This window comes from Chaetura pelagica, unplaced genomic scaffold (assembly GCF_000747805.2).
Source record: "Chaetura pelagica isolate M959 unplaced genomic scaffold, ChaPel_1.0 scaffold17, whole genome shotgun sequence".
NCBI lineage: Eukaryota > Metazoa > Chordata > Aves > Apodiformes > Apodidae > Chaetura > Chaetura pelagica.
In genome coordinates this window covers 6,454,785-6,477,290 of record NW_009970726.1, presented here as the reverse complement: position 1 = coordinate 6,477,290, position 22,506 = coordinate 6,454,785, and the positions used below count along the sequence as shown (strand labels likewise).

Below are 22,506 nucleotides of genomic sequence, written 5' to 3'. Positions count from 1 at the left end.
ATTCCTGCACCCATAATTCTACCAACATTTGATGAACACGAATAAATCAGTCTTCAGCATGCATCTGATAAAGCAGAAGAGGCCAGAACTGAGTCCAGTCACCTGCAATTCCCAATTAGTGGTGCAACCTTAGTGTCAAATACTTGCTCAGTAGAGAAGTGAGTGAAAATACATTTTGTCATAGCTAGGTTAAAATGAGGAGATACTGTGAAAAATTTGCAAGTGATTTCACATGTGGAGAGAAATTTTAATACGAGGACTTCAAATGAAGACATTTATTAAAGGTCTGTAGGCTTCAGACAGGACAGATTCTAGTTATGCTTAACTAAAAATATTTTGGCATTAAGAAAAATCTGACAATTTACTATGAACAGAATATTTGTTTCTTATGAAGAAAACGGAACTGTTTTATACTAGTTGAAGTTATTCCCGTGTTGAGGCTGTACATTCTGATAGTGTATATGTACTACACCAAATGCATGCTCCTTTTATTAAAACTCTTAGGTGAAATTCTTGATTCTTTGTAACTGTACTTGCTGATGCAGTAAAACAAATCCATCGTGTGTGTAACTGTCTCCTTGCAGTGGTTTATTTAAAAATGTGTACTTGATTGCTGGTAGAAGTCCTGTGCTAAATAAATGCTTTTCTCTGCAGAATGAAAGGTTGCGTGATCTTGATAAATGTTTGCATGATTTTTTTCCCTTCCCACAGCACTCTTAGTCCAGATGTTGATCCAGTGCTTGCGTTCCAGCGAGAGGGTTTTGGACGCCAGAGCATGTCAGAAAAGCGTACAAAGCAATTTTCAGATGCCAGTCAGTTGGAGTTTGTTAAAACACGAAAGTCCAAAAGCATGGATCTAGGTAGTGAGTGATATTTCTTCAATTCTTTTATTTGAACCTGATTTTCATGTTGTAAGTATATAGATTTTGTCATTCCAAAGACATCATTTATGTACAACACTACTGCTCGTAATGTCTACTGGTGGGAAGTAAAGTATTCTTTACATGAATGGCCAAGTGGCCTGTGTATTCTTTGTACCACTTGTAAATGTCCATACATTTAAATATCGTAGGCCTCTGAATATATGGTTATATTTAAACATAAATGGTACTTACTAAAATGGAGGTGAAAAGTGCATTTACCAATCCACACAGAATAACTGCATTAAACTGTACCATGCTGTGGTTATGGGTAGACAGGATTATTCTCAGTACATTATTAGGATTTGATTATCCTTAAAAGATCCTTTGTAGTTTCTCATTTTGTAGATGGATTTTTGATTAAAATATTAAAGTTGCCAGTACTTTTTTGAGGAGTTCCTTCAGAATTAGAAAATGGGGTTAGTCTCACATCTGGTTGAGACCAGAGTTTTAGTATTTGTATCCTGTAAATGAGCCTTGAAGCCCTATAAAGGAGCAGTGGCTAAGACAAGCAATCTACTATAATAATTTTAACTGGTAAAATGACAGAGAATAAGTAATCACTAACAAGCCCACTTATTTTTCTGCCATTGAATTTAGATTCTGAACTGCAGAATCTGGTAACCGTAAACAGTGAGTTTTGGTCGTTTAAAGACACCAAATTCCTTACTCAGAATAATAAAATTTAATAAGATTCACTCCTTTACAATAATTGGGAATATCTTAACTACAATCCCTAATTCACCAACTTTGTCAGGGGACACTTAGGTTGGTGGTATTGATTTGTCTTGACTAGTTGTGATGTGCTAACGTGTAAATAACATATTGTACCTGCCTGTGATGTGAACATGACTGACATTGCATGAAAGTTACTAGTTTGCTGCCATTTCTACCCAGAATGTTTGCTTACTGTTGCAGTTTATTTGCATGAAGTATGACATTGCTAAGGTTCCCTAACTTGAAAAAAACAATATGCAAAACAAGGAATGTTGGATGCATGTGGGGCATGGGCACTAACTGGGCTAACCATTATACATTTACCTTTTAACAGTAGCTGACGAGACTAAGCTCAGTACAATGGATGACCAGAAAACAGGTAAGAATTGACAGTAAGGCTGTTGCTATAGAAACCTTGGTCAAAGCAGCTTACCACAATTACAGGACTGCCAGTCAAATTGCATGAAAACATGAATATTCCAGTACTTGCATGGCTGCTTTCTATTGTTGTGAATAATCAACCCCTACAGAAAAAGAAAATTCTCTATGGAGATGAGGATATAGGGTAGTATATTCAAGCAGGTCATACATGTGACTGTAGGTAGACACCTGTTTCTGCACTTTGAACTCATGAATATTCACAGTTGTTCGGAATTTTTGTCCTTTCAAAAAAATCTTGGAATATCTTCCAGCTTCAACCTTCTATATACAGAGAGGTTATGAAGATGAGTCAAATGTTTGGCTATTGCAGGGCAAACACAGTGCTTGGAAATAATTATTTTAATTAGAAAACTGCTGGCTTTACTTTAAGTGGTCATTAGGTGCATTTTGTGAGTTGAGTTGAAGATTATTAGCACAAGCTGATTTGCCTTTGGAGCTGAAACCCAAGCATCCAAACAGAACAAAAGAATATGTAAACAGAATCTTTTCGATATAGGATCAATTATAACGTTTCACACAATGGTAACAAGAAATAGCTTTCAAAGCATATTTTTTATTAGTAATTAAAATAGTGCACCAGATGCAATTATGAACCTTTATGATTTATTAATATAAATTAACTTTTGACCTTTGGAATGCTCTTTTAATTAGGCTAGATCTAGAGGACACCATAACATTATTTAGCTCTAATTAGGAACAATTTACCTTTTTAACCTGAAAGCATTCTTTATTTTAGCATGATTTGGGGAGTACAGCATTCCATGCAGAATTTAGAATTAATAATTCACAGCTGCATCTCTGTTTAGCCACACTTTACAACATTAGAAGAAATACTGAAGAGCTGTAAGTAATCAAGTGATAAAATTATAATTCTTATTAAAACAGCTAAAACTTCTAGCTCTTAAAAAGTTGCAGAATGCAGCCACACACTTGCAGCTTTCCCAACTGAGAATAAGTACCAAAAATTAAAATTTATGAGTGTTTTGAAAGATTAAAGCCATCAAAGTGTGAATGGATGAATTGAGTTAATGGTTAGGGTAAGAATCAGTGCTTATGAACCACTGTCACCACTGAGCCTTATTCACATAAAAAGAGTTACAGATGAAACTCAAAATTATTGTAAATTATTTTTCATTTTCTTATTAGCCTGCCTGTTGGAGTGGGATGTGATTAGAATGATGTAAAACCTGTGTATTTTAGAAAAATACAATGTTTAGATTTGAAAGTGCATAGTGGTTTCGTTAGTATTAATAGAGAGTGGTGTTAACAGAGCGTACTTTTTCTCTCTGTGTAGCACCTGGATTAAATTCCAAAAAAGAGGCAAGTTAGACAACTTAGGTGATAGAGCATGACCATAACCATCTGGACTAAGTGTTACATATTTGGAGTGCATGAAGCTTAGTGGCTGGAAAAAAGGAAAAACACCTTTTACTGTATTTTTATTTTATTTATCTTGTGTGCTTTTAACCAGCTTTTGTATATAAACCCTGGGTTTCTCCCATTACTGAAGATGGATGTGGTTGCTAAACAAACCACTTACTGTAGTTAGGTTTAAAAATCATCTGGTTCTAAGAAAAAAAAATGCTTCAAATGTGTGGTGAGCTATGTTTAATGAACTGTAGAAGCCAGAAAACTTCAGCATATATTTACTTTAAAATATATAAAAACAAACTTTGTTACAGTCAAAGTTGAACTTACTAGTATTGGCTGAAAAGGAGAGAGTAGAACTCACCAGTCGTAGTAATGATAATAGATTTTTAATTATTTTTCTTTCTATAGTTCACTTGAAGTGCCTAATCCTTGCAATGTTTACAGTTCATCCTAGAGGTTAGAAGTATATTCAGTAGCAATTGAGCATGGCTCATTTATTGAGTCCCAGGCAAACTAGAGTTCCAGCTGGTTATTTTTTCACATACACGTTGTGAAAGTAAAAAAGAGAAAAATTAAAGATTATTGACATTGCTTATTTATTTATTTTTGCACAGTGCTTTTAAAATAAAATGTTTTATTAAATGGAAATAAAACTAAACTGGTTTTGATGCAGTTGCTTGCTCTATTCCTGTCCTTCCTAGCCAAAATGTTGCACTTTTTTTGGTGTAAACTGAACTAGAAGAATGTTTCAAATCTAATGGAGCAAATGTTAGTAAATAAATAGACTCACTGCTAATGTCCTTTAACAAAGTGTTCAGAAAATAGTATTTGTACCTTTGCAAAGCTGGTTTAATCAAACAGAGGGAAGTTTCTGACATAAGCTGCTGGTAGCGTTTAACGTTGGAGATAATAATGTTTCAGAAAAAAACAAAATTGGCATTTAAAATACTTTAAAAGAAAGTGCTGCTGAAAAATATACTTCATAGGCTTTAAAAGTAATCATGGCAAGGAAACCCTGCCATACTTTTTGCCTTTGGAAATTGCCCAAGTGGATTTGTGGCACTTTAATGTGAGAAAAATGGAAGCGTAACGAGTTGTTAAACAACGTCAGCACAAGGGAGAAACCCAGGCCTTGGAGCAGGGAGCAGCACGTAGGCTTTGTGTGAGCAGTGTGTATTAAAAGTCTCATTAGATCTGTATGTGCTGTGAAGTCACGTGGTGGGGCCTGTCTGTGCCATGTGCAAGCAGGTGCACTCAGCGCCAGCGCAGTCATGCATGGGCAGAGTGTGGTTGCATGGCCTGGAGGGCAAGACTGCCCATTGTCCCCAAGGGCTGGCCAGCTGGGGATAGGGGGAGGGATGATGCATGTGTGGTGGGCAGGGGCTGTGGTGGGCAGGTGGTGGGAGCATCCTGCACAGCCCTTGAGACGTGGATGAGGGGCTGTGGCATGGAGAGTAGAGCTGTGCAGCTCAGGGAGTAAGCAGAGAGTGAGGAGGTTGCACTGTGGTGGCAGCCACAGTAGGAAGACTGCTGTGCTACAGAGGGGAGCATCTGCCTGAAAGGATGTTTGTTATGAAAATAGTTGGAAAGGAAAATTTTGATAAACATCAAATTTTTAAAATTATAAAAGAATCCCTTTCATCCCTCAGTCATATAAAGATGAGTTAGGTAAATGTGTCTTTTTCTCTTATTTTTTTTCTGCTTTAAATTCTGGTGTCAAAATAGAAGTAGTTCTGAGCAGATAACATTTCTGATTGTTACCACCAGCACTGTAAAGGCTGGAAGAAAATGCTGACATTTTTGTATTTGGAAAACAAGGTTTTGATGTGACTCATACATTTTAAACAGAATCCATCTTAAAGAAAGTTTGCTTTTTCTCACCGGATTATGGGTAAACAACTCACTTCCTGGCTGGTGAATTCTAGTAATAAATTCTGAATTCACTCAGTTTACAGGGAGGCTTATTTATATATTTTGAAAATAGAGTTGCTGTGAAGTGGCTATAGAAGATAGTGAAGGTATTGAAATATATACATAGCTTTCTGATCACAGTGCTTAAAGTGCTTGCAAAAAGACATTTCCCCCCTTTCAGATTCTGTAACCTGTCCACATTTGTCTTCATGGCCACCCAAGTTCAATACATGTTCCTATAATTTCTGTAATCCATTATTAGTTTTACAGTACTCAAGGAACATTAGGTCATATCCCAACTAGCTTGTCCTTTGGGAAAGCACAACTTACATAAATACAGTTCTCACAAAGATCTTTGCTGGGTGGCAGGAAATGGAAATTTTTTAATGTCCTCTATGAACATAAGTGGGCATGTAAATGCCTTCTGTATAATTGCTGTTTACAAAAAGAGCTACTCAGTAATTAGGAAAAGATATATGAGCATTTCATTTCAAGGTTGCAAGGCAGAATCTGGAATAAGGAAGTTTACAGTAAGTTGCCATGTAAGACAATACCCTTTCCTTTTGTATATGAAATTGAATCTGTCAAACAGCTGGCTTATATGTGATTGTCCCATTTCCTCTTTTTTTCCCTTCAAGATGTTGCATACATTTTTCCTGTCTCATGGACTGTTTTTACAATCTTGAAAAGTGAGAAACAAAGTAAAATCTCCTTTCTTGTGAACTCCAGGCATTCCTCCACTAGTGGAGGAATAGACTTTGGCATATGCTAGAAAGTGGACAGTTTTACAGGGCACTGTCTAAATTGGTATTCTTTTACTTGGTAGAGAAAGTGCTATATAAAAATACTTGCCTTAGACTTCAGCCCATGTTCAGAATTTTGGAGAACCTGGACTACAGTTTGTTTGCACAGCTGGGAAGCCATCAAACCCCCTTTGTCCCAGCCGGCTGCTCTTCTGCAGCCCAGCAGCTGCACTGTGTCCCCAACCATCTTCATGACCCTCGTCCCTCTGAAAAGTGCGAGCTGTGAGTGAGGGTGGCTTCTTCTAGGAGTTGTGAGTTCACCAGCATAAAATTGCTCACTTGTGGAGACAGGTTTATTTCAGGCTGAAGGTCCAAACAGCAGGACTAGGGACCACTGGGGGAACCAAACTGCTGGATCTGTGTAGAGCTGTGAAGGAGGATTTTTGTTTGACAGCTGCTGTTAAAATTTATGTGATCTGAGGGATTTCAGTTTAACTTAATTGCTCAGACATTTAATAGCTGAGTGAAAAACAAAAGTGTTTGCTGCCTCGCTCCCTCTCATACTAAGTTAGCAAACAACATGGAGAAGAGTTGCCATGCTGCTATTCTGCATCCCTTCTGCATGCCCAGTGACCCCCTTCCTCCCCATCCAATACTGAACAGTGAAAGAAGCAATTTTAGTAGCGTAGTAGCAATTTTCCCCAATGTAAGGTCAATTCACATGAAAGAACAGTGACAGGTATTGTTGCTCCTCACCCTCCTAGTATCTACCAGAATAGGGATCAACTCCAGAGCTTTGTATTATTCTGAGATAAATACCTAAAAAAGATGGGGTTTATTGCATTATTCACACCAGGCCTTGCTTTCAAATGTTTTGTTCATTGGTGTGGTATTCCTGAGGCTTCAGTTCTTGACTCTCTCTCTCAGCTTTGAAATTTATGTCTGTGCCTCTGTCAGATGAGGATAGTGTTATCAATGGAGTAAGAACCCACCACCTGGGGCTGCCATGGTGTTACAACACCCTTCTTTGTTCTGCTCCCTTTTGGTACAGAAAAAGTGAGGTTTCCATATTATAGGCAAGGGCTCTGGTCTTGTAACTTCAGGAAATAAGCTATGATGATGATGTTTCATCTCATCTTTCTCTCCAGCTCCAAATCCTATGGAAAATCAGGCCAAGAGTATAGTGCATTTTTTAATAAACTGACTTCAACTAAATGCAGTAATATTTTTCCCCCGAAAGATCCCTCCCAGTTTTAACAATAATATGAGATCTAAGTGTGCAATTGTCAGCTGATTTGCACTGTGTGTGTATCTAAAAGCAGAGGGTATACATTTAGTCCACAAACTTGAGAAGAAAAGGCTAGATAAGGAAGAGGTTTTGCAAAATAGTGTCTGGGGCTTTCTTGGCAGACCTCTGGAAATGCTGCAGTGACAAGAACTGCCCTCAGCCCCCTGGTGACTGCCAGGAATGTGTTTCTTTTCCAGCTGGGTAACTGGTATTGCCTGAGTAATTGAGCCCTTTCCACAGATAATTTTTAAACAGCCTTACAAAATCCCAGGAAGTCAACTGATATTTCTCAGAAGCATTTAATTATGAGATTGTTAGCAATTTGATGAAAATCTTTAAAACTTGATTAAAAGCAAACAGCATGTTCCTTGAAGCCAGAAGTCAGGCTACTATGCAAGACTGTTACTCTAAACACAATAGTATTCACGCCCATAATCAGCTCTCTGTTCATCAGTTGCTAGTACAGATGAAATATTCAGCTCAAACAAAAAATAATGAATAGTTTTGTTTGATGCCAGTAGATATGTATCTCTGTTGTTTTTACGAGCTATGTTTTTAAAGCCCCGTGATTACTTTATCATTCAAATTGTCAAAATAATAGTAATGGATGTTGGTCTCTCTTCACTGATTTGAAAAGCCAGACATTGTAAACATTGTCGGTTTCGTTGACTATAACTTGACATACTCATTCACTTCTGAGACCAACCAATCTGCAGAGAATTCCCTACAGATTATTGAGAGATGATGTGAATAATGTTAAGTGTGTCCCCAAAGACTTTCAGGATGGATGTGCATAATCAAGCATGCAGTTCTCTATACTAATTCTAATTACTTTTTTTTTTTTTTTCCCCCCCTAAATCACTCAGGTTCCCCAACCAGAGATGTGGGGCCTTCATTAGGTCTGAAGAAATCCAGCTCATTAGAAAGTCTGCAGACAGCCGTTGCTGAGGTGACTCTGAATGGTGATATTCCCTTCCACCGCCCGCGCCCGCGAATTATCCGAGGACGAGGCTGCAATGAGAGCTTCAGAGCTGCCATAGACAAATCGTATGATAAACCTGTAGCTGATGATGATGATGAAGGCATGGAAACTTGTAAGTAAACTATTGCTGTATACAAAGAATGTTAACATCACAGGTTAATTCCTTGAGAAAGTGATTAAAAGTAGTAGAAGATAATTTTAGGATTTTAAAGAATGGACTTAACTTTTATTCATCAATTAGTTTTCAGGCTTTTCCCCTTATGCATTAACGGATAACACTGCAGCTTCCTTCCTTTCTAAAAGAAGGAAATAAGATTATTAGGAGTAATATAAATTACTATGAAAATTTTATGTCAGTTAACTAATTAGTTTACTAATGTAGAAGACAAAAAACCCACTGAATTTATGTTACAAAAACATGTGCATCTAACTTTAAAAGAATACATTTGTAGTGTCTGGGGGAAAAAAAGAAATTGCTGTCCTTTAATTAGAGTGAGGAAGGCTGGCAGATCTAATAAAATATAAAGTTAATGATCAGCTATTACCCACCCTAATGGGCATTCATTTACATTTTCAGTTCTTTAACCCAATGTATGACCCAACATGTGGAGAATGTCATTAACATAAAAGAATCACTTCACAACTAACCTTATTATTATTGAACTATGTAAGAATGGGCTGGTAAAATGACAACTTGTATTGAATGAAAATAGTATGAATAGTAAATTACCACAATCAGGAGTTGTATTAAAATCATTGTATTTTTAACCTTCATGTTGTACTACTTTCAACTTGTCACATACCAGCAGGGGTTTTTTTTTAGCAACATACAGCTAGGTAGAAGTTTATGAATGAAGATGATGGTGGGAAGGTTGAAATAGTAAGATATTTAGCCTGAATGCTAACAGAAAAGGCTTGAAAAGAGATTTTTCACTCTCTGCTCTTTAATTTTTTTTTCTTAGTTTCAGAGTCTGTTTCATAAGCATCATTGTCTGATATTCTTTATTAAGCTACTTGTATAATCACTCCTTTATTTTTGTAAATATCTTTTTTTTTTTTAAATTTATTTCTTGGTTGATTGGTTTGGGTTTTTTTAATGCCTCTTTCTAAAAGTGTTCTGAGGCTGAAAGGAAGGTCATTTTGCAAGTCACTTTTCTCAGAGGTAGTTAGGGATGGAATTCATTCTGCTTTGCTTTTCCACCACCAGCAATTTCACGCAGCAGTGAGGTTAAATGCTGATCTGGTGCTGTTGGCTGTCAATCTGTGTCTGGCCAGTAGAAGAATAGCTATGAGAAAATGTGTAGTGATCCTGATCATTCTCCCAGACTGCATGCCTATGGCCTTTTGGGACATAAGACCATGTTTTTCTAAAAGGCCTTGCTTGGTGTGAGCCCACTGATAGTAATACCCTGTTGTGAGACATAAGATACCAAAGCTTATCTAAAAGTTACAGATGGTTTAACTTAATTTGGTCAAAAATATAGCAAAACTGTTATGAAACACTTACTAGGTGAGTATGGGTTTATGAGATTACTGTAAGGAGTTTTGAGCTTGTTGATGCAATGCATAGAGAGTAGCAAGGCAGTATTTGGTGGCCTTTGTATCCTTTGCATGGGAGTAACAGACATCAAAATGCTACAGAGTGAGTCTTTGCCCCTCATATCTGTGTATGGATGAAGTTGTCTAGCACTAGTGGACCAAAGGCCATCTCTTTGTCAAGGGAAAGCAAAAGCATGGCTGTTCTCAAATCTCACATGGTAAGGAAGGGCTGAGCAAAGTGTGACCATGCTATGTGTATAAAAGTGCACGTTCTGTAGAGTTGTGTTTTAATAGGGTCCATCTATTATAGCAAAATATCTAAGAAGTAATCCAGAATTTTACAGTGCCAGGTTAATAGAAGCAGATGAGTAGCAAATACAGTATGGTTGCTGGACAGAATTCTGTTCTTGAGGTCTTTTCTCATGGTGGCCAAAGCCTGTGCACATACAAGTATGTGTAAATTAATTAAACAATCAGTTACTAACATAATGAATGCCTCACTTCTTCCATAATGACAATGCCTAAGTTTTTTTTATTTTAATTGTATTTAATTATTCCATAATTGTATGAAATTAAAATGTGGCTTATTCTCATTATAAAACCAAGGCAAACATGCTGGTGGTCAATTTGCTGATGCCCTTGAGGTTGGATCCATTTGTTTTACTTGATTTTTTTCCCTTTTCTCCTCCAAGTGTTTCAGTGCTAAGACTGCTTCTTCCTTCCAGTGATACTCTTTGGAGAAACAAATAATAGCACTTCAATATATGGTACAGAGAAATTCTTAACGAGTCATCCCCACTTGTACAAAAGCTGTAAATACACAGGTAGCCTATGTGACAAAGGGGCTGCTTTTCTTCTTGGTGTCCTTGAAACAATGTGCTATTAAAGTGCTAAATGTAGGATGAAAATCACATAGCAGTGACTAGATCTGGTCAACATTTTAAAAAGTGTTTGAGAAGATGCGTGTGAGTTTTAATGTCTGTAAAGGAGTAACATTTGTAGAAAGGTGTGGGTGTTCAGCCTTTACATATCAATTTTCCTGCTTTTTTTTTTTTTTTTTTTTCCCTTTAATACTTGAAATAGCTGACTGAAAGCAAAATGTTTATCTTTAGTGTCTTGAATGAGAACCAGGCATTTGGATTGGGAGAGATCAACAAAGCTTTCTAATCTTTTGCTGAATCTTAATTGCTAGAATCTGGGGCTGTATTAAATATCACAATAAGAGGCCTAGAAGCTTAGTAGCAAAATAGCTTCACATTAAGTAGCTTTGATTTCTCATGTGCATCTTTTCCATTTCATAGCCTAATTAGGAGAATAGCTTCATAATACCTGTTTGTGCAGTTCTCCATAGTATAGTATGCTTCATGAAATGACACTAGTTTTCAGGTTTAATTGATGTTTAAAGTATACTCCATTTAATTTTTTGGCTTCAACATCCTGAATGGGGAGGCAGGAGGTTGCCAGTAAGGAAGGAAATAACAGCACCAAAACAAACATATTCTGCGTTTTGCAGTAACCTCATATCATTACTGCAGCTTAGCAAAAATTAGAAGTTTCATTTGTAGCCTGGGCTTGAATTTTAATTGAGCAGCATTTGCATTTGTTCTGAACACTAGTAATTAGGTATATGTTAATTCAGAATGACTCTGCTGTATAAAAGTGAAACAAGTTTTTTTATGTTGGGTCCTTTTTAAGAAAATGGGAAATCTTTTTGCTCCAGTAGAGACACCAGTGTTTATTCCAGGAGAACAGGCATCCTAGCTCACAGAGCTCAGTCTAAGCTGTGGAGTTAATTGCAAGCACACTGTGTATTATAGACAGATATTTATTGCAGCACAAGTGTGCAAAAGAGGCAATATTATCTTCACAGAAGATGCAAAATAAATAATGAGAGGAAGCATTGTTATGACAAGTTGTTCAGCAACTCAGCACAGCATAGTAAACTTAATACATATTTAGGATTATTTTAATGCATTGTTATATGAATATGAACAACAATAGGTCAAAACTGATTTGTCTTTAAAAGTCTAGCAATGAAGTACCAAGTAAACATTTAACTTCAGAATTTGTCAGAAATTTAATGCACTTCTTTTACTAATTATATTCATTTGCAAGTAGAATCTTTTAAATGTCTAGTTGGTTTTAACTGGAACAGATTGTAGCTATAAATTACCATGCAGAAAATTAGCATCTCTATTCCAAAGTGGTTCTCCACTACTCTTCTAATAATAACTAAATATCATCCCAGACATTGATTAAGAAACAGTGTGACCAAAAAAAGTACAAGTACAGCTAGTACAGAGCATGTATAGGAAAGGCCTATTAATTTTCCAAAATAAAATTATCTAAATATTAAAAGCGTGCCTACAATTGAGAAGCTTAATTCATTGTGGTCCTGAAGACAAGTTAACATGAAATGCCAACGCCAGCCCTTTTTAATTTTTCCTGGTGATTTGTACTTCAGAGTACTAGTTGAGATTCAGAAATAGCTATTAATGTTGAGATTTATCTGACATGGCATGTATTTCTTGAAATATGTTTATGTGATCTTCCAGGCCTGGAGAAAATTTATAGAAATCTTGGGGTATTCAGTGAATAAGTCCTAAGTCTATTGGACAGGTCTGTCTATTGTAATATTAATGGATAAACAGTATTTTGCAGACAAGTATCTGAGAGAGAGAAGAGACAGTAGAGAATAGCTTTCAGTCTGTGATTTGTGGACTTTTTGCATTCAATGAATTATTTGTAAGGTGAATATGAAAGATGACTGAGAAGACCAAGTTTATATTCTACAGTAGTCTATGTATGGACACTTCTAAAGAAGTACGCATTTCTATTGGCTGTAGAAGAGTTACAGAGGAATAATAAGTAGCAAACATATTCTAAAATAAAAATTATTCTTTTTTCTTTCTATAAGCCATGGCCATTTGCAAATCTTACTGTCTACAAGAAAAATTTTCTTTTCCATAGGCTGTGTATATATAAAGCAAAACTGTATTTTTCAACTTTACTGCCAAAAGTTGTTTGGAGCCTTTGTATTCATTAAAGCTACATCTGTGATTCTAACTGCTGCTTCATGCAGGCTGTTGGAAAATTCGAGGTGGTGTAGCCCTGTTTATAATGTGATGATGCAAAGTGTTAGAGCTCCTGCAAGGTCAGAGTTTCACCAGCCATGCAGTATAATTTTTGGACTTGACATTAAGTCAAAATTGTTGCAGGATTCTGACCCACAGATTTGTTGCATTTCTTTTTCAGTAAGCTGCTGGAAGATTGTTTCTTTTGACCATTTTTTTTCCCCAGACTTTCTGAAATGCATGTGCTCTCTTAAATCTAACTTTGGGTATACTTTAGGATTCTTGAAGTCTTGGATTAGAAACAGGCAAGTAACATGTTATTTGCCCTTAAAGGATTTTACTTGTTCTACTGGATGGAATCTCCACACCCAAGACTCCCAGGCTGCCCTATCCCACAGTGCATTGTGTGTTTTAAACTGCTCCAGGAATTGAAGTAGTATGACAAAAACATTTTTTTACTTGCAGCAGAAGAAAAAATCTGTTAAAGCTGGTATTGAGGGTTAGCAATCCTTGATGACTTCCAACATTTTATGAGAGTGTTCTTAAGAATTTACTGACAAGAGTGTGCTGCACTGCTGTTTTTTCTTCTAACAGGTATTTTTAAAGCCCTCTTCAGCTGATTTAGCCACTGAAATAAAATGGGCTGATTACCATCACTTTGCTAATCCTCTTTATTAATCCATACACTGTTGAAAGAACCCACAGAGCACAAATTCTGTTTTGCAGCGTTCTGCAAAGATGAATTCCTTGCTTTTAGGAGTTTTAGTAGTACAAATTAACATTCCAGGACATCCCTACATGTGCAGATTATTATTTTGAAAAAAAAAAAAAAAAGATTATTTTGTGGTTGTGCATATATCGTGCTTCTAAATACGTTATGCAATATGCCAGAAAGCTTGCCCCTGTTGTTTGTTCTTAGCCCACTAATGTTTCTTAATATGTGCTTTCAGTGGAGGAAGACACAGAGGAAAGCTCAAGATCTGGTAGAGAATCTGTGTCCACAGCAAGTGACCAGCCATCCCATTCATTGGAGAGACAGATGAATGGAAGCCAAGATAAAGGTGACAGAAAAAAGGCTGGAAAGGAAAAGAAGAAAGATCGAGATAAAGAGAAGGATAAAATGAAGGCGAAGAAAGGAATGCTGAAAGGCTTAGGAGACATGTTCAGGTAGGTGCTTCACAATCAAATCTGAAATTAGTTATAAAAAGAAGTTTCATCGTTTAGTTATTGATTTATGTTATGACTATTTGCTGAGGACATATTTTAGTATACAAATGCATAGTGTATATAGGCTGATCTCTCAATTTTTGAGTTTATGAGTGCTGTTGAAAGGAATGCAGCTTGGAATGGAAGAGGAAATGGCTGGCAGACTAAAAGGGCTGCAAAGGAAAAAATGGTTTTAAGCAAGAACCTGCTTTGTCTTGGAAAGCATCTTTGGTGATGTCTAAGTAGTGCACATATCCCTTGACAGGTCAAAGAATTTTGGGTTTTGTGTTTTTCTTAAACTGTGCTGTTCCTAGTACTGTACCCAAAGCTTATGTGTTACTAAATGAGTGTCTTTCTTTGCTTTATTATTAAGACAGTTTGGTATCATGGAGGCATGATGTGAAAGACATGAATCAGTTAGAGATTAAAAAACAGCTTGCTCCTCTCAAGGAAAACAGGATCTAAATAAAGTGTGCTCTGAGAACCAACAGTCTGGAGAAGGGGTCAGCGAAAGACCTGATTTTTACCAACCACCAACTTTTTTTGAAAGGAGCTGTCTCTCCAGCAGACATAAGTGATCTGAGAGGAGCAGACTGCTGAGGCACACCCTGCTGTTCTGGGTAAATGGTGAAACATGACAGACACCTTTGATCACTTGTGGGAAGGGGTGAGAAAGCAAGAAAAACAGTCTTTCTGTTAGCTAGCTACAATAAATAAATAGATTTCCAAGAAAAAAAGCATAACAATATTAAGGCAGTATTTGGTTTTTGTTGTTTTTTTTTATATGCAGTGATTCATTCTTTAATTTTGAAGTGAAATCCCAATGCTTTTAAAAAGATTTATTAACAATGATTCTGCTCTGAAAACATGAGATTCTGCTCTCTCCATATGTAAGTGGAGCTTTAGTTAACTTTCATCCTGTTACCTTTTTTATCCTGCAAAACATTAATTCAACCCAGGTTGTAACTGCACAGGTTCTTGAGAATTGTTTTGTGTCTGTGGATGTTATCACAAAATCAGGTAATAGAAGAACGAGTCAATTGGAGAATATTAGTTAATTGGGAAAAAATAGTTAATTAGAAAATATTTGTTAGAAAATATGTTTAGAAAACACAAAATAGTATCAGGTTGTTACTACAGAACACCAAAAGAGTCATCGGAGATAGTCTCACATGTTGGATAGGAGGAAAGCACTTCACCCTGGACCCTGTGAATCTCATGGGTTTTTTATTATATTATCCTTTAACATAACAAATTCTATGGGCTAGAAGTAGCTTATCAGGTACCACGAGTGCTATCTCGTGAGTTCAACCAGAAAGCATTTACAGCAAAGAAAGCTTGGGCAGCTCCCTGGTCCTCACTTTCCTCCTGTGTAGTGTTCCTGGTACCCTCAGGACCTGTGAGATGGCTGCTTCATTTTGCAAGCTTTAGTATGCAGGCAAAGGGCTGACTTGCAGAAGGTCCCATCCAAAAAGAGGAGCCTTCATATTCCAGAGAGCTAGCTCAGTGCTCTTCAGTCTTAGAGCCTAATGTCTGGTGTTCCCATGTGGTTTGAATGCTCTAGCTGGAAATGAGTGTGAGAGTGAAAATTAATACAATATTTAATGAGGTGCTCCCAGCTAAATAGAAAGTAACCTTGTCTGTATGTTTGATGTAACACTTCTAAAATCTTTAATCAGAAACAACAGTCATTTGACTGACATGAAGATCAGGTGATCGCTTCATTGCTTGCTCTTCATAACACTCAGCGCTTCCTTGAGTTATTTTTTTCCCTTACTACCAGTTCTGAGTGAACTTTAGTTTTCAGTCTTCTTTTAATTAACATGGGAGCAGTGCTATCTGGATGCAGTTGACCCCTCCTGGATCTGTAAATTAGCTTGCACCTTGTCAGCCCTGCCCAAAAGAGGTGCTCCTGGCAAGCAGGAAAATGCTGATTGAAGGAATTAAGCATTATGCCTGATTTCCACTTGGTACTTGATTTGCATTGTTGACAGGCTTCTCAATAACATTTGAGAGATGGGCTTTATGTCTGAAAGATAAGCTGCTGCTTCTGCCTATAACATGCTTTGTTTTTCTGTACAGCTGACATATATCATAGATATCAAGTAATCACTGAAAAAGTTGTGCAATTGAAAATAATGATGACAGTAACATTTAAAATTCAACCCATGATCAAAGCGTAATTGGATGTTTTGGTTCTGTGCAACATTGTGATTTCTTTGTAGTTCTTTTTTTCTCCATTTGAACCTTTTTCTTCCTTTTCAGTGCTCTCTCTTATCTTAAAGGAATCTTTCTTCATTAGGTTGTATGGGCAAGAACACTTGTGGGATGAAATTACTGTTAGCTCACACTTTATTCCAATGTCTGTATTTAGCCAAAGGGCTTTTTATTGCACATTTGCAAATTGGTAGCTCATAAAGTGGAGTCTATGCAATGTATAAAAATAAGTCTCCTTGCCTTCAGTTAAAATGTTAGGATTTGCTACTGGGATCTTCATTAAACTGCAGTGTGAGATGGAAATTCCCACTAGGCAATTCTAGGTTACATTTGTCCTTCAGCATCTAGTAATCATTTCCAGGAAATCCCTGGATAATTCAGATAGCAGGTTAAAATCACAGGTAAATCTTTTAAGCACTTCCATTGTTTCACCACTTGTATCCAACATAGTAAAGAGGATTGATGTAACCACAGAAGAGAACTGTAAAACACAGGGTGCAGGCTCTGACACACACAGTTCCCTTTATTTCCAGAGGAACTTTGCTGACATTGGGCTGTGGACGGTCTGAAAGTTCACCCTTCTCACTGTGAAATAAATCTGTCTGAGCATATGTGTATTTCTTTTTTCAAAATTACATTTCAGGGTAGAGCAGAGTAATTGATTCAAATTTATCATTTCACTGAGAAGTCTCTTGATAAATACAAGACAGAAGTTAACTTAGAGGAGCATTGAAAAAAATATTGGTCTATTGGAGGAGGTGGAGGGAATGCAGTGCTTTGCTTACATCTGAATGTATTTACTTTACCTAAATAGTTGCATCATTCATGTCCCTATCTCTTCACTAGGTTTGAGTGCCACATCCTGTGGCTTTAATCCGATCACACACACAGAGGCACACACACATGGAGGGGGAGGACAAAGGCCAACTAGAAGCTCCATGGGTCAAGACAAGGACAAGGAGACCCAGGCAAAACAGACTCAACTTGGGGGAACAGTCACCTCTCCTGGCACAGGGTCCTCCATGGCTGCATGATCCAAATTCACAGGCTGCAAGTGCACACTTGCCCCTCCTGGCACCTTCAGGGATTGTTCCACCACATTCCTCCATGAATGCAGGGGGACAGCCTGCCTTCTCCCTCAGGGCTGCAAGGAAATTTCTGCTTCGGCACCTTCTTCCCCCTTCTTCCTCACCAACATCAGGATCTCACCCTGACACTTCCTTACGCCTTGTCAGCATAGCTCTTTCTGCTTCATCTCTGCTCAGGTCATGTATCAGGGATGTAACTGAGGAATAACCTATTTAGAAGAAACTGAACTATCAAGATTTTGAGAATATGGAGGGAAAAGAAGCAGCTTTGGGTTATGTCTTACTGGAAATATTGGAGAGGCAGTCACTACCTGATAATAAAAACTTCTGAAACAACTAGACATTGATCTTGCCAAGTAAAAATGGATTTGCAAATACAAATGGTATGTTTGAGTTTACTTGGGGAACTGCCAAGGAGAACAAAAAATGGGGATATACACATTGTCTCCTAACCTTGAGTTTAAGCAAGGAAATACCTGAATTCAATTTTGAGATTGTTTATGAAATGGTTGTGATGTAATTTGAAGCAACTGTGGTTAACTATGTTATATGAAATAAGTAAATTTTCTACTGTAGGAAAGAATACCTCAGTCCCACATAAACATAACTTCAATGGGGAACATAAGCACTGTGTGTTGAAATTTGTGGAACAAGACAACATGCTTAGGTGTTTTCAGTACTGGAGGGTGTGCATTTCAAGATCTGGCCTGAAATGTCGATAGAAATGTAAAGCTGTAACGTATCTGATCTTCACTTCTTCTCTAAACTCTTGTAGCATACACATGGGTAAATCAGGGCACTGGATAGCCAATGCAAATGTAATATTCCCAGATTACCATTAAAATCTAATCCTAATTAGATTTAATTGCATTTAAAATGATTACTGGTAGCTTTGCAGTGTTGTATCTTCCAGCTCTGTGAGAGGAAATAGATAATTCAGTTTGCAACCTTGTTTAGCTGAAATCAGATATACTGCAGTCTTTTTTTTTTTCCCCCTCACATCTGCTTCCAAGGTGCACTGGACATGTCCAGATTCATAAGCGTATTATTTGTAGTTTTGAATTACACATTTCAACCACATTAGCCATTTGAGACCTCTGACTGGGCATTTGGGAGAATAACCTATGTGGATTACTGTCGCTTGTTACATGACTTCCTTGTATTGCCTACTCTGGTTTTCATTTAAGTTTTTCCATTGTAGTAACTGTGAGGAGGTAAAAAGTAAATCACAAGAGTTAGACCATTGATTTAATAATTGCCTTCTTTCTCTTTCATTTAATAACAACCTTCAGACTTTTAAGCAGGCACAAGACAAAAAGGTATCCGAGTTGTGTAAAATACTGGTGAATTATACCCTAATCAACAGGACTGACAAATATTTCAAATTTGACAAAATAAAATCTGTAGTCTGCATTTCATCATTCAGTAGCTTATAAAGCAGCAATAAGGGCATTTTCTTTGAAAGCATGGCTCATAGGACTTCCTATTGGTGAACAACAATGATGTATGGACTTAATAGAAAACATGGGAAGGAGCTCCAAAAGTTGGACTCTTTTTTTCTTTAGTGCTCTGCTTATGGCACAAAACACTATAAATCTTGAGCCTCAAAACACAGAGGAGAAGGATACTGTTTAAACACCTGCCAGTTGTATAGTTTCAAACTTGGAAACTCATCACGTAGGTTTGCTAACACTCATCTGAGAACATTGCTGACAGCTTGTGGTGCTTGTGCTGAGATTTTCATCAGAAACACTGAGCTGGGTCATTGCTCAGGTAGATGGAATCTGGGGCCATTTGCACTGTTTTTTGCCTGCTACTACTGTGAACCAGCTGGCATGATTATCATTAAGTCCACATCTGCTTCCTCTCTTCTGCCACCAGCCAGAAAATGTGCGACCCACTACAGTCCTAGATGCAAGGTCTAAGCACAATGCCTTTTCAAGCTTGAGAGGAGGAGCGAAGTCCTTATCCTGGCTGCAAGTTGGATTCTGATGATGGTACTTTCTTCTTTCTTCTCCTGCACTTCTTTGGCTACTTTGTCCTGATCTGTTTTCAAAGTTTCAGCTGGCCACTGGGACGCACAGAATCAGAAAAGCCTTTCAAATTAAATCATCCATGCAGCAAATAGTCATCTTTGATGCAGACAATTACCCAGGACGCTTATAAATGTCTTTGAAAGCATTTTCATATTCCTCACTTGCTTCTTCCCAATTAAAAGTAAGTAAGGGACTGAAAGAGATAAGCTTGATTGAAAATAGCTTTTCTTGATAGGAAAGGCAAGCCATGCTCCTTCCTTCCTCTCCTGACTTTTTTACCTTCCTGTTTTCTTCTGCTTGGTGGAATCCGTTGCTTTGAGGAAATGTGTGTTTCATTCCCTGCAGCCCCAAACACTGTTTTTTGACTAAGATGTCATTGGGGTGGGGAGCAGTGGGATGGCAAATTCTTGTTTCTAAACCAAACAACTTCACATAATCTGTCAGAAATTTGAGGAATGCAGCTTCATTAAGTGGTTAGTAAACTCTGTGACTTTTAAACCAAACACAGAGGGTACGTGATTGTGCGAAGCAGATTTGAAGTGAGAGATTAACATAATAGTATGTGGCTTTCTAGTCTGTCATTCTGATAGAAAGCAGCGCTTTGCTCTATGTATTCTTAACACTGGATTTTCCCAGAGTAAATCTCAGACTTGTAAATCTGATGGGGGTATATAGTATAGCAGTTTATGGTTTGTTTTTTTAAATTTGAATAGAATCAGGCCTTTTGTTTCTAACATTCAGAAATAAGTATCAGGATGACCTGTTACTAGAGATGAGTTCATAGTGGCTGCTAACATATTCTCCCAGTATTCTTCCTTTGCTTGTCAGCGAGTTTAAATAGAGAACCTTTGACACCTACAGCACTGTCTCTGCCTGCAAAGCAAGCGAGGGAGGCAGGCGGTGTGACAGCTGAGCCCTCCGCGATCCTGCCCGGCGTTCCGCGGCACTTCTCTTCCAGGCCTGCCAGATGAATATAGAACGCAAGTGTCACGGATGACACCTACTTTATAATCTCTGCAAAGCAAGCCTTTTCAGAGAATTTGTTGACAGTTCAGAGACTCAAAGTCAATTTCAGTTTCAGCTCATATAGAAATAGGATTTTTTTCCTTCACCTGATATGATAATTGAATACTAACTATGCTGGGTGCTAGTCCCTAACAAATTATTGTAAATAAACATTGTCTTGAGACGTGAAGGATCTGTTAGATGAAAAGCTCTATTAATGGCATTTGTTTTGTTATCTGTTGGAAATGTTCTTTGGAGGTTAAATTTGCTACTGATAGCACCTCTACACTGGTATACATTATGGATGCTGTTGATTATGTTTTTAAAGCAGAGTCTTCTTTGAAAATCCTTTTTAAAAGCAAGAATATAAATCATGTCATGGATTAAATTAATACAACTTCATATATTTTTATAGATTAAGATGACATAGCCTATTCAGTCATAGTTACTTGAAGTACTTATGTTGGAAGCTTCAGGACAGCTGATCCTTTTCTAAAAGGCAAAGCTCCTCCTTACTACTGTGTTTCACTTCTCAGGAGCAATGATCTGTGTTCAGAGGGCACTGGCATGCTGAGGCCTCTGGTTGGGATTTCCACACGTCCTATTGTTGTGCAGAAAAAAATAGCCATTAAAGACAGAATTATAAAACACTTGAGGGAAAATGGAAAAAATGGATATAAGCCAGTATGATTTTGGAATAGAATATATCAGAATAGAAAAAGTCTGCGAGCCTCTGCGTTTCTCTGAATGTCATATAAGGCATTCAGAGGGCTTATGTAAGTTTTGAAGTTGTTGTTTCAGGGAAAAAGACGAGTAACATAAGTTTTGTAGAAAGAATAATAGAGAAGGAAGTACTAGAAATACCATGGTATATAATACATATATAGAAATACCAGGGTATGCAAGTAGTATTTCCCCCACTTTGAATCCATTGATGATGACTTCTGAAGGAATAAAAAAAGATAGAATTAGGAGGAACAGATTAGATATTGAAAATACTACACTCCTAGATTCAGGCAGGATGGGATCTCTGCTTGGTTCAGCTCGTGCTCACAGCAGTCCAGCTTCAACGTTTCATCAGCTTGCTGAGTGTCATGCCCAGTTGAGTTTCAAATATCTCCCAGGGTGGAGACTTGGCAGCCTCTCTTGGCGGCCTGTTCCAGTGCTTAACCACTCTCCCAGTGAAAAGTATTTGTCCTCGGTAAGAGGAGATAGGGACAAGATATGCTGAATAATCACCAGTACAAAAAAATCTTATTCGATTCACATCTGCTTATCCTTCTAATGAAGCATAAAGATGTGGAGGTACAATAAGATTGTCATCCCAGAATTTAATTTGTAAAGGATTTTTGTGATGTGTGATTACCCTCAGACCCCCACAGTTTCTTGAACACCAATAATATAGTAAATAACATGGCTAAGCATGCATTTGTGGCTGTAAGCCACCCATTGCGGGCTAAGTGATGAGGAAGAAATTATCTGCAAACAGGTTCTTTTTACTGTGCTTCCAAGCATCCTACTCTCAATTGTCTTGGGCTGGTAACTATTAGGATACCAAGGATACTTGATTGGCTGATATGATACCTAATAATGTCTAATATGATCCACTGTGCTAGAAAATATTATTATTTTCTTTGGAACTGAGGAAGAAACAGTCTGTAGAAATCTACTACAACAGAAAATGTAACCTGATTTTCAATGAAAAAATATAAAATTTTTGTTGCATTGATGCTACCTTTGTAGATGGTCTTAGAACGAATTTTGTATCAAGGAGCTACTTTTACATTCCAAGTGCAAAGGCCTAATTGCAATACACTGCAGTAGATCTGACTCATTATGTCAGTATTTTATGGCACTCAGGTAAGCATGTTTGCACAGTAGCAGTAAACCTTTTTGATGTGTGATAACATTTCAGTAGTTAATGTAGTGTTCCATTGTATATTAACTTTTACTGCTTCTGTGCAAACT

General features: G+C 37.4%; 1 protein-coding gene across 1 annotated transcript in view; it reads left to right on the top strand.

The window, feature by feature from the left end:
• The window catches only part of PARD3 (par-3 family cell polarity regulator), a 408,737-nt gene that overhangs the window by 247,403 nt on the left and 138,828 nt on the right, over positions 1-22,506 (top strand). Inside the window, exons 17-20 of the mRNA XM_010007039.1 lie at positions 712-860; positions 1,972-2,016; positions 8,258-8,485; positions 13,937-14,153. Of these exons, the coding sequence (XP_010005341.1) occupies positions 712-860; positions 1,972-2,016; positions 8,258-8,485; positions 13,937-14,153 (639 nt within the window). The remainder of the gene's footprint in view (positions 1-711; positions 861-1,971; positions 2,017-8,257; positions 8,486-13,936; positions 14,154-22,506) is intronic.